The sequence below is a fragment of the Microtus oregoni genome, unplaced genomic scaffold (genome assembly GCF_018167655.1).
Source record: "Microtus oregoni isolate MIOR12 unplaced genomic scaffold, Mior012 000077F_ref0000221, whole genome shotgun sequence".
NCBI classification, from domain to species: domain Eukaryota; kingdom Metazoa; phylum Chordata; class Mammalia; order Rodentia; family Cricetidae; genus Microtus; species Microtus oregoni.
This window is the reverse complement of record NW_024544029.1, coordinates 5604003-5616522: the sequence shown is the minus strand read 5'-3', so window position 1 is coordinate 5616522 and position 12520 is coordinate 5604003. Positions and strand designations below refer to the sequence as shown.

At 44.7% G+C, this 12520-nt stretch overlaps 1 protein-coding gene across 1 annotated transcript in view; it reads right to left on the bottom strand.

Moving 5' to 3' along the window:
* Fam186a (family with sequence similarity 186 member A) overlaps positions 1-11840 on the bottom strand; it is a 50015-nt gene extending 38175 nt beyond the window's left edge. The window contains exon 1 of the mRNA XM_041642539.1: positions 11649-11840. Within this exon, the coding sequence (XP_041498473.1) occupies positions 11649-11840 (192 nt within the window). The remainder of the gene's footprint in view (positions 1-11648) is intronic.
* Between the last annotated feature and the right edge of the window lie 680 nt (positions 11841-12520).

The window sequence follows — 12520 nt, the reverse complement described above, 5'->3', positions numbered from 1 at the left end:
AACTGCTTCCACATAAAGCCTGAGACAGCTTGGAAAGTAATTCTAGAACAAAATGAAAGCATTGTGCCTGGTTTCTTGGTAGCAGCAATTTCTCGGTTCTACTCTGCTTGCTCGAGGCAAGCAAGCGCCTCATCTAAGAGAGGCTTCCTGACTCAGCTTTAGCTGCAAAGCCTGCAGCTCATTAAGAGGTCCTGCCACGAAACACTTAAACGGTGTTGACGAAAAGCTGAACACATGCTTTTCGGTTTTCAGCCATAGCAGGAAAAAAGCTGCGCCGTTTAAAAATGCCGGCTTTCTGGGCTGTCCTGCCAGGACAAACTCTGACTCTTTTACGCAGGCGGTTTGCGCGGTTTGCAAGCAAAGGCTGCTGAAGCTCGCTTGCTGGCTACAGCCAGTACCTCAGTCACGAGGCTGGAAAGCTAAGGTATGGGCTGGATCCAGCTGGCAAAGCCACGCCTTTAATCCTACCCATATTGCTTGGTAAATTAAAGACTCCTGTGGTCAGAAAAAGAGAGATATACAGTAAAGAGAGATTCAAAGACAAAGAAAATTTCTAAATGGTTTACTGTGTGTTAAAAATATGCAGACTAAAAGTTGAAGTTCTTAAAGTAAAAAACAAAAAAAGGAAGAGAGTTGTTGTGTGTGGTAGCACACGCCTTTAATCCCAGTGCCTAGAAGGCAGAGGCAAACAGATCTCTGTGAGTTCAAGGTGTAGTAGCATACACCTTTAATCCCAATGCCTGGGAGGCAGAGACAGGTGGATCTCTGAGAGTTCAAAGACAGCCTGGTCTACAGAGTTACTTCAGGTCAAAGATACAGAGAACCTGTCTCAAAAAGCAAAGAGTTAAAAGTAAAAATAAACAAAATAGAGGTTAAAACAAAGTGCACAAAGATGGAAAATACACAGAGAATCTTGATACTGTATGCTATTATGCTCTCTTTGAATTGTTTGAATGCTGAGGAAGGACAAACAACTGCTAAAAGATATTTGTTTATAAATGCTGCTGAACTAATCCAACATAGATACTTTGAAAATGCCTTAAATTTGAAATTTGGATCTAAGGACATGATACTTTGGAAAGGAGTTTCTTATTTTGTTTTCACAGAGGATGAGACGCTGTTCATTTCTTCTATTCCGATGTGGTATGATGGACCACGTCCTCCTGAATGGTTCCTGTGCACGCCTTCAAAAAATTGCTTCGCTCAACTGCCAACTGAGATGAGACTAGCACACAGGTTATACCATGAAAGACCTAATTAACGACGCCCCCATTCAGCAGGAAGCAGTTTGGAGAGAAAAAACTGCGCCCATGTTCCCAAATATGGTTTATAAACGTTCTTTTACATTTAAAGGGGGATATGATATAGGGATGGATAATTTGCATTAGTATAGATTTTACTTTATTGATAGAGATTTAAGGTCAATTTTGTTATATGTATATGTATTTCTGATATTGATTAAGGTATTGTGATTGTGTAGTTCATTATTAAAATGTAATGTATAATTAGGAAATATAGGTTGTTAATAGATAATCATAATAGTCAAGTTTGTAGTCATGTTAGTTAAGATTTTCTAGATGTGTGTAGATATATTTTAGATAGGCATTCTTCATATTTTTCAAAGATTATAGAATATGGCATTTTAAATGTTTTAATAATTTCGGACTTTTCATGACAATGAGACACTCTGCTCCTGGCAGCACCAATCTACTTCAAGAGGAAGATGGGCATCGAAGAGGATCCTTATGGAGTTTGATAGCCATTTTGGCAAGAAACTGCTCTTGCCTGGACTATTACATAAACTGGACACAGAGAACCCACAGAGAGAGGACTACTGAACTTGCCTAAGGTGAGATGATCTTTCAGGGTTCCTGATTCATGAAAGAGTCTGCGAGACATTCTGCAGGACACAACAGATAGTGACTGAACTGACTTTGAATTTTCCTGCTTTATGGAAATGTCTGCTGGATCCCATGGGCCTGAAGGCTGAAGATGGATGCCCCAACGATACAAAAGAACTTTGGGTGACTGTCCAGGCAGCGAGATGTCTTTGTCATTTCTAGAGTTTGAAGTTTTTTAGTTCTTGTTTACTTAGGTAATAGTATATCTTTCTGGAGTCTTTGATGGAGTTAAGAATAGTTAGTAATAGTTATAGTTTTCCTTAGTTATGATAAAGATTATTGTAACTTTTACTTGATAACTGTTTTGTTATATGTAATTTTGCTATGTTAAAGTTAAAGCCTTTTTTTTGTTCTTTAAACCGAAAAAGGGGAAATGATGGAGAAAGGTCATTGGCTAATAAAGGAACCACCTTGGCCCATTTTATTGGTTAGAGGATAGGTGGGAGGAGAAAACAGGACAGAACGCTGGGAGGAAGAGGAAGTGAGATCAGAGACTCGACAGCTCTCTCGGGAGCAGACGCCTGAGAGAGATGCCATGCCCCACTCCCGGGATGAAGCTCCGACCCAGGATGGACTAGGCTAGAATCTCCCCGGTAAGCGCACCTTGGGGTGCTACACACAGATGATTAGGAATGGGCTAAATTAATATGTGAGAATTAGCCTAGAAGAGAATGGGCCAAACGGTGTTTAAAAGAATACAGTGTCCGTGTAATTATTTCGGGGCATAAGCTAGCTGGGCAGGCGGCTGGGGTGTTGGGGACGCAGCCCCGCCGCTGCCCTTATTACTTCATTTGTTTGTTTGTTGTTTATTTATTTATTTATTTTATTTTATTTGAGACAGGGTTTCTCTGTGTAGCTTTGGAGCCTGTTCTGGAACTCCCTCTGCTGGCCTCAAACTCACAGAGATCTGCCTACCTCTGTCTCTTGAGTGCAATTGGTACCTGTTTGCAAAGAAAAAATGAGTCTTCTCCAATTGGGTCTCTCTGAGTACATTAAGCACACTTCAAAGTAGACCCCACAGAGTAGATGACCAACACAAAATTAACTCAATGTAATTTTTTGTAAACTTTTTATCTCATATAGATTTTGGAGGGCAGTTTTTGTCTTATGGTTTGGTGCTTGTATATTTTGATTTCTAATTTTGTACTTCTGTGGTTATTTTTTGTGAGGTTCTTGGGTTTTCCGGTATGTGTGTGTGTGTGTGTGTGTGTGCGTATTTTATTTATTTATTGGTTTTTTTTTTCAAACAAGATTTTTATCCCAGACTGGTCTCAAACTCACAGAGATCTCCCTGCCTTTGCCTCACAGGTGCTGGAATAAAAAGCTTGCACCACCTCCCAGTTTAACACTTTCTTTTATACATTGCCTTGGCCATAGTAGTTTATCACAGCATTAAAAAAATAATAACTTCCCAGCACTCGGGAGGCAGAGGCAGGCGGATTTCTGTGAGTTCAAGACCAGTCTGGTCTACAAGAGCTAGTTCCAGGACAGGCTCCAAAGCCACAGAGAAACCCTGTCTTGAAAAACCAAAAATAAATAAATAAATAAAAATAAATAAATAAATAATAACAACTAAGAAGAAGTTGGTACCAGAAGTGGGGTGTTACTGTAGCAGGTCAGACCATGCTGGCTTTCGGAGGAATGTGCAAGACTTTGGGACATCAGATTTGGAAAGTGTCTGAATACTATAAGCGGGATTTAATGGAATATCCAAGTAGGAGCTGGGACAACAGAAGTGCTGAGAGTGATGTGGATGATGGAGGACCAACTCAAGAGCTTAGTACTTAGAACATTAGTAGCTTGGCTAGAGGCCAATCTTGTGATATTTTGGCAAAGAATGTGGCTGCCTTCTGCCTTTGTCCCAAGAATCTGCCTCAGTCTAAATTTAAAAATCATGGACTAGCCGGGCGGTGGTGGCGCATGCCTTTAATCCCAGCACTCAGGCGGATCTCTGTGAGGCAGAGGCAGGCGGATCTCTATGAGTTTGAGGCCAGCCTGGTCTACAAGAGCTAGTGCTAGCTGACAAAAACACAGCAATTTTTTAAATCAATTACAAGAGACCATGGTCCAATATACCAGGCTGGACCCAGCCTCCCCAGCGGGAGCCACAGTCCTGGCTACCTACTTTATTTCTCAGCCAGCACCAGATATTAGAAAAAAGTTTGAGCCAGGCAGTGGTGGCACACGCTTTTAATCCTAGCACTCGGGAGGCAGAGGCAGGCAGATCTCTGTGAGTTTGAGGCCAGCCTGGTCTTCAAGAGCTAGTTCCAGGACAGGCTCCAAAGCTACAAAGAAATCCTGTCTCGAAAAAAAAAAAAAAAAAAAAAAAACTAAAAAAAAAAAAGAAAGAAAGAAACCTTGTCTCAAAAAACAAAAAAAGAAGAAAAAGAAAAAAATTTAAAAAGGCTGAGGAAGGTTCCCAAACTCCCATACAGGAATTGCTTAAAATGGTCTTTAAAGTTTTTAATGCCCGAGAAGAGACAGCTGAGTCTTCCTGACAGACCAGGCTGTAGCAGGCAGCAATGCTGCAGGCCCAAGCCTTAGCAGCTGCCCTAAGGCCACTGAAAGGGGCACGAGGTAAGTCAGCCACGAGGCTCCATCCTGGCAGAGCTCAGCCTAAGTCAACCTCACTGGCAGTCTGCTTCAAATGTGGTCTAAATGACCATTTGGCACGATATTGCCCTGGGCTTCCCACGAGGCCATGCCCTATCTGCCAGCAGCCTGGACACTGGAAATCACAATGCCCCTGTACGGGCTCGTCCTCTATGCCATGCCACAGAGGTCCAGCCTCACCAACATCAGCAAGCGAGCCTGTGCCAGCCTTCAAACTTCTCAGACTTGCAGAGGATTGATGCGGCCCAGACCTGGTGACTCCCATAGCTCTTTCAGAGCCTAGGGTAACGCTGCAGGTAGCAGGTAAGTCCATTGCTTTTCTTTTGGACACAGGGGCTACCTACTCTGTTTTAACATCTCACTCGGGCCCTACGTTCCCCTCACCACTTTCAGTCATGGGAGTAGATGGGATCCGTTCCTCCCCACTTAAAACTTACCACTGCCCTGTATTCTTGCAGGGCAATTTTTTTCTCATTCTTTCCTAGTGATACCTACTTGCCCTTCACCTGTACTGAGTCAAGATATTCTCAGCTGCTTCAGGGCCACACTCACTTTGGCCCCCACACACTCTCCTGAGTCACTCTTTCTCCTCACTTTAACAGCCTCACAGGTTCCTACCCCAGACTGTTCTGTCCCTACTCTTCCTGATCCAGTAGGCCCCCAAATATGGGACACTTCTCCTTTTGTGATTGCTACTCACCACCAGCCAGTGCTAGTTTGCCATCAAGACCCTTCGTCCTTTCCTTCCAGACCCCAGTTTCCTATTTCTGAAGCCCACTGCCAAGGCCTTAAGCCTATCATTACCGTCTCCTATCTCAAGGATTTTTAATTCCTATTGACTCACCATGCTGGAACACTCCAATTTTTCCCATGCGTAAGTAGTTCTCTGGTGTTTATTGCTTGGTTCAAGACCTCTACCTCATAAATGAGGCAGTTATTCCAGTTTACCCACTGGTTAACAACCCACATAATCTCCTGTCTAACGTCCCTCCTGCCACCTCCTCCTTAGATATGGGATTCCCCTCTGTATGCTCTGGACCTATAGCAGGACAGAACTTAGATAGGCAGGGAAAACTAAACTGAATGCTGGGAGAAAGGAGGAGGGGTCAGAGAGAAGCCATGGAGCACCACCAGAGACAAATGCTGAGAACTTTACCTGGTAAGCCACTGCCACATAGCGATACACAGATTAAAGGAAATGGGTTAAATTAAGATGTAAGAGTTAGCCAATAAGAATCTAGAGCTAATGGGCCAAGCAATGATTTAATTAATATAGTTTCTGTGTGATTATTTTGGGGCTAAGCAGCCAGGAACTAACTAGTGACCTTCTTTGTAACAAATGGTGATATGGGATTCCCCTCTATATGCTATGAATACCATTGGTTAATAAAGGACTGCTTTGGCCTATAGCAGGGCAGAACTTAGATATATGGGGAAAACTAAACTGAATGCAGGGAAAAGGGAGGCGGAGTCAGGGAGAAGCCATGTAGTCCCACTAGAGAGAGACGCTCGAACTTTTCCAGGTAAGCCACTGCCTCGTAGCAGTACACTGAACACTAGAAATGAGTTAAATTAATATGCAAGAACTAGTCAATAAAAAGTTATAGCTAATGGGCCAAGCACTGATTTAATTAAAACAGTTTCTGTGTGATTATTTTGGTTCTGGGCGGCCGGGCCAAATAAGCAGCCTCCTCTCACAAGGCTCCTCTACTGTCCTGGACCTAAGAGATGCCTCCTTTACTGTCCCTTTACACCCTGACTCATAACTTCCTCTTTGCCTTCACGTAGGAGGACCCTGACTCCCGGTCCTCCAGACAGCTTACATGGACTGTTCTCCCTCAGGGTTTTCGGGACAGCCTTCATTTCTTTGGCCAAGCTCTGGCTTGAGATTGCTCAAATTTGACGCAGGCTCTAGCATGCTCCTCCAGTGTGACGACGACCTGCTTCTCTGCAGTCCTATACTGTCTCTGTCCCAGCAGGCCACCTCTGCACACGTCCCTCTTACCACTTCCTACTTTACTGTTCTGGACCTAAAAGATGCCTTCTTTATTGTCCTAAACGTCCTCAGATCCCTGGGATATTGAGTCTGACCAACTAAGGCTCAGATGTGCTCTCCTACAATGGTGTTCAACTTAGCCCAGAGTCTAAAACCCTCACCTCTGACAAGGCCCAGGCCCTGTGGGGTTACAGCCTCCAACCACAGGAGCTCAAATCCTCTCAATTTTGAGCCTGCTAGGGTTCTTTCACCATTGGATCCCTAAATTTGCTGTTATAGCCAAGCCTCTGTACCAAGCAGCCCGAGAGACTCCCACGGGGCCTCTCACCCACCTGGCCATCGTCAACCACCACTTCTCTCTGCTGTGGGATGCCCTTCTGACAGCCCCTGCTCTTGTTCTTCCAGACCACATGAAGCCTTACCATCTCTATATAGATAAGCGGTCTGGAGTGGCCACACGAGTTCTAACTCAACAGGCTGGGCCTTCGATCGGGCTTTTTCTCCAAACAGCTGGACCTCACTGTCTGTGGATGGCAACCATGCCTAAGAGTGCTGGCAGCAGCAGCTGAACTCACTCGGGAGGCTCTCAAGAGCACCTTGTCCAGGCCAATCATGGGTGGATAGAAATGTTTCTGGCCTCCAGGAAAACGGCAGATATGGTGGCCCAGGGTCATGGAGCTTGTGTCAGAAGCTCTCAACATCTCCTGGAAATTCCACATCCCTTACCATCCACAATCCTCAGGAAAGGCGGAGAGGGCCAATGGACTCACCAAACAACAGCTAACCAAGCTATCCATTGAACTCAGGTTATCTTGGCCCTTCCTTCTCCATTACCCTTACTCGCCCACATTCCCCTACGGGTCTGAGGCCTTCTGAACTGCTTTTATGGCAGGTCCTTTCTCCTCAACCATCACCTCCCAGTCCATACTCCTCCACTGGCGGGGTATCTACCCTACCTCTTTCTTCTGAGGTCCCTTCTCTGTTCACATGCTGACAGTTGTCTCCCTGCCCCCACACCAGTTGACCCTAATGCCCTTAAATCTGCCCCCCTCTCCCCAAGGATAGAGTACTCCTCAAACAGACAACTCCTAGGTCTCCTCAACCTCGATGGACAGGACTTCACAGGGTAATCCTCACCACCCCCTTGGCTGCCAAGCTTCTGGGACACTCCTGCTGGTACCATCTCTCCAGGCTCAAGCAGGCACCTATGCAGGACACTTGACACCTGCCTTCTTACCTACCTCAATAAACAGACGCCTGGTGTCTTGGGGATGATATAAACAGGATGCCTCTCCAGCCACACCTCTTGCTGTGCATAAACCCACCAACACCCAGCTCTCCCCTCCCCCAAGGTAGCCAGACTGGAGTTGACGCCCCTTTCTCCAAAGAGAGCTTAAATGTTGGTCATAAATATCAGCTCAGCTTCCTGTCACCCCTTATACAAACAGTCTGGAATGTAATCCCAGCCTCAGCCTCCATCTTTTGAGTCCCCTCCTCTGTGCCCCTTGAACCTTGACTCCTCCCCAGGAAAGGTCAAGACCACTCCCATAGGCTTTTTTTTTTTTTTTTTTTTTTTTTTGGTTTTCCGAGACAGGGTTTCTCTGTGGCTTTGGAGCCTGTCCTGGAACTAGCTCTGTAGACCAGGCTGGTCTCTAACTCACAGAGATCCGCCTGCCTCTGCCTCCGGAGTGCTGGGATTAAAGGCGTGCGCCACCATCGCCCAGCTCCCATAGGCTATTTAAACTGCTCCCCAGAAAATAAACATATGGTTTTCCCTCTTCCTCTCTGGTGGTCACATTGGTGGCTTCCCATTTTCCCTTGGGGCCACATGGGAGCGCAGGTATCTAATTAAACCTGGATATCTTTTAATTTGGTCTGATTTGGCTTGATTGAGATTATTTTGCGTTGGCGGAGTTACTCGGTTAGGAAAATATTCCTAACACCCATATCTCTAATAAAAAGCAGTCATGTCCTCTATTTATTTCCTTTTTCATTCAGTTATTAGTAATCGCTTATGTGGTTCTACAAAGGAAAAACTAAGTAGGACAAAAATACAAAATGTACAACTTGAAGCAAAAAAGTGCACCAAGAAATGTAATGTTGGAATCCAGGTTTATGCTCAGAGACAAGGAAATTAAAGAAAGGCCTGCTCTGAAAAAGATCAAAGGAAGTGTGCCCTTAGAGCAAGACCCCAACCAGCTAAACTTCTAAAGGCCTGAGGAATTTTCTACTCCTAAAAAGCAACAACAAAGAAAAGCTTGTGTCAATGTGATTCAGGGGGCCAGGCTCCATCGCAAGCAGGCAACAGGATTCGACCACAGGATTCTGACTTTTAGAGTCATGAAGGATACACTCGTACAGGGGTCATGGAACCTTCCTTCACGGTGAAGTAGAGCAACCGAAGCCAGGCTCGTGGAAGGGAATAGTCCCTTCAAGGAGGCCCAGGGATGCCATTGTGTGAAGCTCATAAAGTAGAAACTGGATTGCACTGGAGACCCTATGATGCTGGAGATGCCTGAGCTGTAGGATATCCTGCCAAGGGGAGCCACAGACAGAAAGGCACCAGCTCGAGAGGGCGGGAAGGGTGTTAATGTGGTGCAATCAGCAAAGCTGGAACGGTGGAGCCGTCTGAGGCCTCTGACATCAGACAAGGAACTACAGGATTTGGAGTCTGCTCTTTTAGCTTTCAGTCTTATGTATGCATACGTTGGTCCTGTATTTCTTTACTCTGCCCCCATTCCTCTTTTAGAATGGTAATGTATGTTGTCTGCCATTGTGTGCTATAAATATAAATATGTACTTTGCTTTTTTATTTTGATTTTACAGGGCACTACAGATTAAAAGATTGCCTTGAATCTTTGAAGAGACTTTGGAATTTTGGACTTTTAAACAGTGTTAAGATTGTAAAAGAGTATGGGGACCTTTGAAGTTGGACGACATGGGTTTTCTGTTATGATATGACCACATGCCTGTGGGAACCAAGGAGTGGAATGTAGTAGTTCAAATGAGGATGGCCCATAGGCTTCTATATCTGAATACTTTTTGTGACCTTTGAGACTTCAAAAGCCCACACCATTCCCTGTTAGCTCTCTCTCTCTCTGCCTCCAACTTGCAGATCAAGATATAAGCTTTCAGTTGCTTCTGCCATCGCGGCTTTGGTCCGCCATAATGGACTCTCACCCCTGAAGCTGTAAGCCTGACATTGAATATTTTTTTTATATATTACCTTGGTCAGGTGTTTTATCCCAGCAATAGAAAAAATAGAAAAGTAACTAAGGCGACTGATAAAGCTGGGGTTTTTGTTTGTTTGTTTGTTTGTTTGTTTGAGATTGGGTTTCTCTGTAGCTTTGGAGCCTATCCTGGAACTGGCTGTTGTAGACCAGGCTGACCCCAAACTCACAGAGATCCGCCTGCCTCTGCCTCCCAAGTGCTGGGATTAAAGGCATGCGCCACTGCCTAGCTTGCATCTGTAGAAATTTTGAGTTATGTTTTGCTACATCATTTTTTAAAGTTTATTTATTACATATACAGTGTTCTGCCTGCATGTATTCTTACAGGCCAGGAGGAGGAACCAGATTTCACTGTGGATGCTCGTGAGCCACCAGGTGGTTGGTAGGAATTGAACTCAGGACCTCTGGAAGAACAGCTAGTGCCCTTAATCTCTGAGCCATCGCTCCAGCCCCAATAAAGCTGTTAAGAGCAAACTGGTGTTGCAGTTGTGAGAAACCAGACCAGGAAGCTGTGTGGAATGTTGAAAGCATCACCGACATCTCTCTCTCCTCTTTTGGCCACACTGAAGCTGAGCCAAGAGGCTCGCTCCTGCTGGCCAAGGCTCTGTCACTGAGCTGGTGCCTCAGAGCTTTGCGGAGTTTTAAGATGAGATTTATATATTTGCTGGTAGGGAGTGTGAGCGTCACTACATGTGTGTGGAGGCCAGAGTGCGGCTGGAGAGTTGGTTCTCTTCTGAGGTGAGTCATCTGGGGATGACTTTAGGCAGTGAGGTATGGCAGAAAGTCCTAAACAGCTGAGCCATCTCCAGATTAGCCAGCTTTTGATATTTTTTTTTTGACAAGTCTTTTTTATTTTCTTTTCTTTAAATTTTTTTTTGTTGTTGTTGTTTTGAGACAGGGTTTCTCTGTGGCTTTGGAGCCTGTCCTGGAACTAGCTCTGTAGACCAGGCTGGTCTCGAACTCACAGAGATCCACCTGCCTCTGCCTCCCGAGTGCTGGGATTAAAGGCGTGCGCCACCACAGCCAGTGTAATTTTTTTTTAAATGTGAATTGGTGTTGTGCAATGGGTCTCAGGTTTCCTGGAACTGGAGTTACAGATGGTTGTGAATTGCCATGTGGGTGCTGGGAATTGAACCCCGAATCGCTGGAAACGCAGTCAGTGTTCCTAACCACTGAGCCATCTCTCCACCCCTAGGCAAGTTTTGTTCATGTTTAGCTCAACCTGGCCTCATGCTTGAACTCAAGTTCCTCCTGCCTTCATCAGTTGCCTGAGTGCTGGGATTACAGATGTGCAGCCATATTGATTGATTTACTTCTTAAATGTCTTGACTAATTCTAGCTTGAACAGATTGATACAGAATTGGAGCTTGCTATCCACAGTCTGGTTTTTAAAAAAAAGTGTCATTTAAAGAGATGGCTCAGCCGGGCGGTGGTGGTGCACGCCTTTAATCCCAGCACTCTGGCAGATCTCTGTGAGTTCGAGACAAGCCTGGTCTACAAGAGCTAGTTCCAGGACAGGTTCCAAAACCACAGAGAAACCCTGTCTCAAAAAACCAAAATAAAGAAAGAAAGAAAGAAAGAAAGAAAGAAAGGGATGGCTCAGAGGTTAAGAGCACTGGTTGTTCTTCCAGAGGACCTGAGTTCAATTCCCGGCAACCACATGGTGGCTCACAACCATCTGTAAAGAAATCTGGTGCCCTCTTCTGGCCTGTGGGCACTCATGCAGACAGAACAGTGTAAACAAAATAAATAAATAAATAAATCTTTAAAAAAAAATAAATAAAGTCAAAGTTAACTAAAAGTCAATCAGCTCTCCTGGACGTAAAGTGTTTTCTTTTCAAACAAAAAGTTCACCTGGTCATACAAGATTCTAAGTACCTGTGGTCTGTAAGTCAGTTGACTCCTTACCTCTTTGGCCCGAAGGAGCTTCGCTTGCTCAATCTTCCTGATGACTGCTTTTACTGATAAGGGGATTTCGAGGTTAGAACCCCTTGAGTTATCCAAACCGCCTTCAGACTTTCTTTTCTTGATGAAAGGGTCCTTGGCTTCATTATCTGTATCAGAGTCGCTGTTGAAATCACTTTGCCTTCTGGTGAACATTTTGAAAATCTGGGCGATTTGTTTGTATTTCTTCTATTTCTCACAGAATATAGGCAAATGCTAATAAAAGTGTTCACTGAGAAGCTGCAAGTCTACTTCAAGAGGTTGTGGCTCAGCCTGCTTGGACCAACTAGAGGCCTTCTAATGTTCAAGTCTTGATGATGCTATTAATAGGCCCATTGTGACATTATCATTGACTAGAACATTTTAGAATGTTTACTCTGTGTAAAGAACTAGACATTCTGTGGGCTGTGACAGTAGAAGGGAGAGGGGAAGGAAAGACCAGGAATCCTAAAGGAACAGAAGACATAGTCCTGCGTCGATGAGCGTAGATTCTAAGTGTTAGAACCCAAGCTCCTGTGCTCCCAATGTAACTGTTGGCTCCTCTCTTCCTGGGGCTCTGCCACAAGAGTTTTAAGTTAAGCCTGTAATGGAATGGCTACGAGCTCCTCATCTGGCCCTTAACTCTTCTAGCATTTGATAACTTAGAAGGTATTTGGAAACCACAGTTTCCCTTAGTATTGATTTTTTTGGTTTTTTGCAAAGAGCCTGACTAAGGCTTTGGGGTTTCATAGTTGACTCACAAAATCGAAGGGACCGTTAGAGGCTGCTTCTACCGGAGAAGAGGGTGACCGCAGGGGAGGTGCTGGGATTACAGGTGTGCATGACCATGCTTGGCC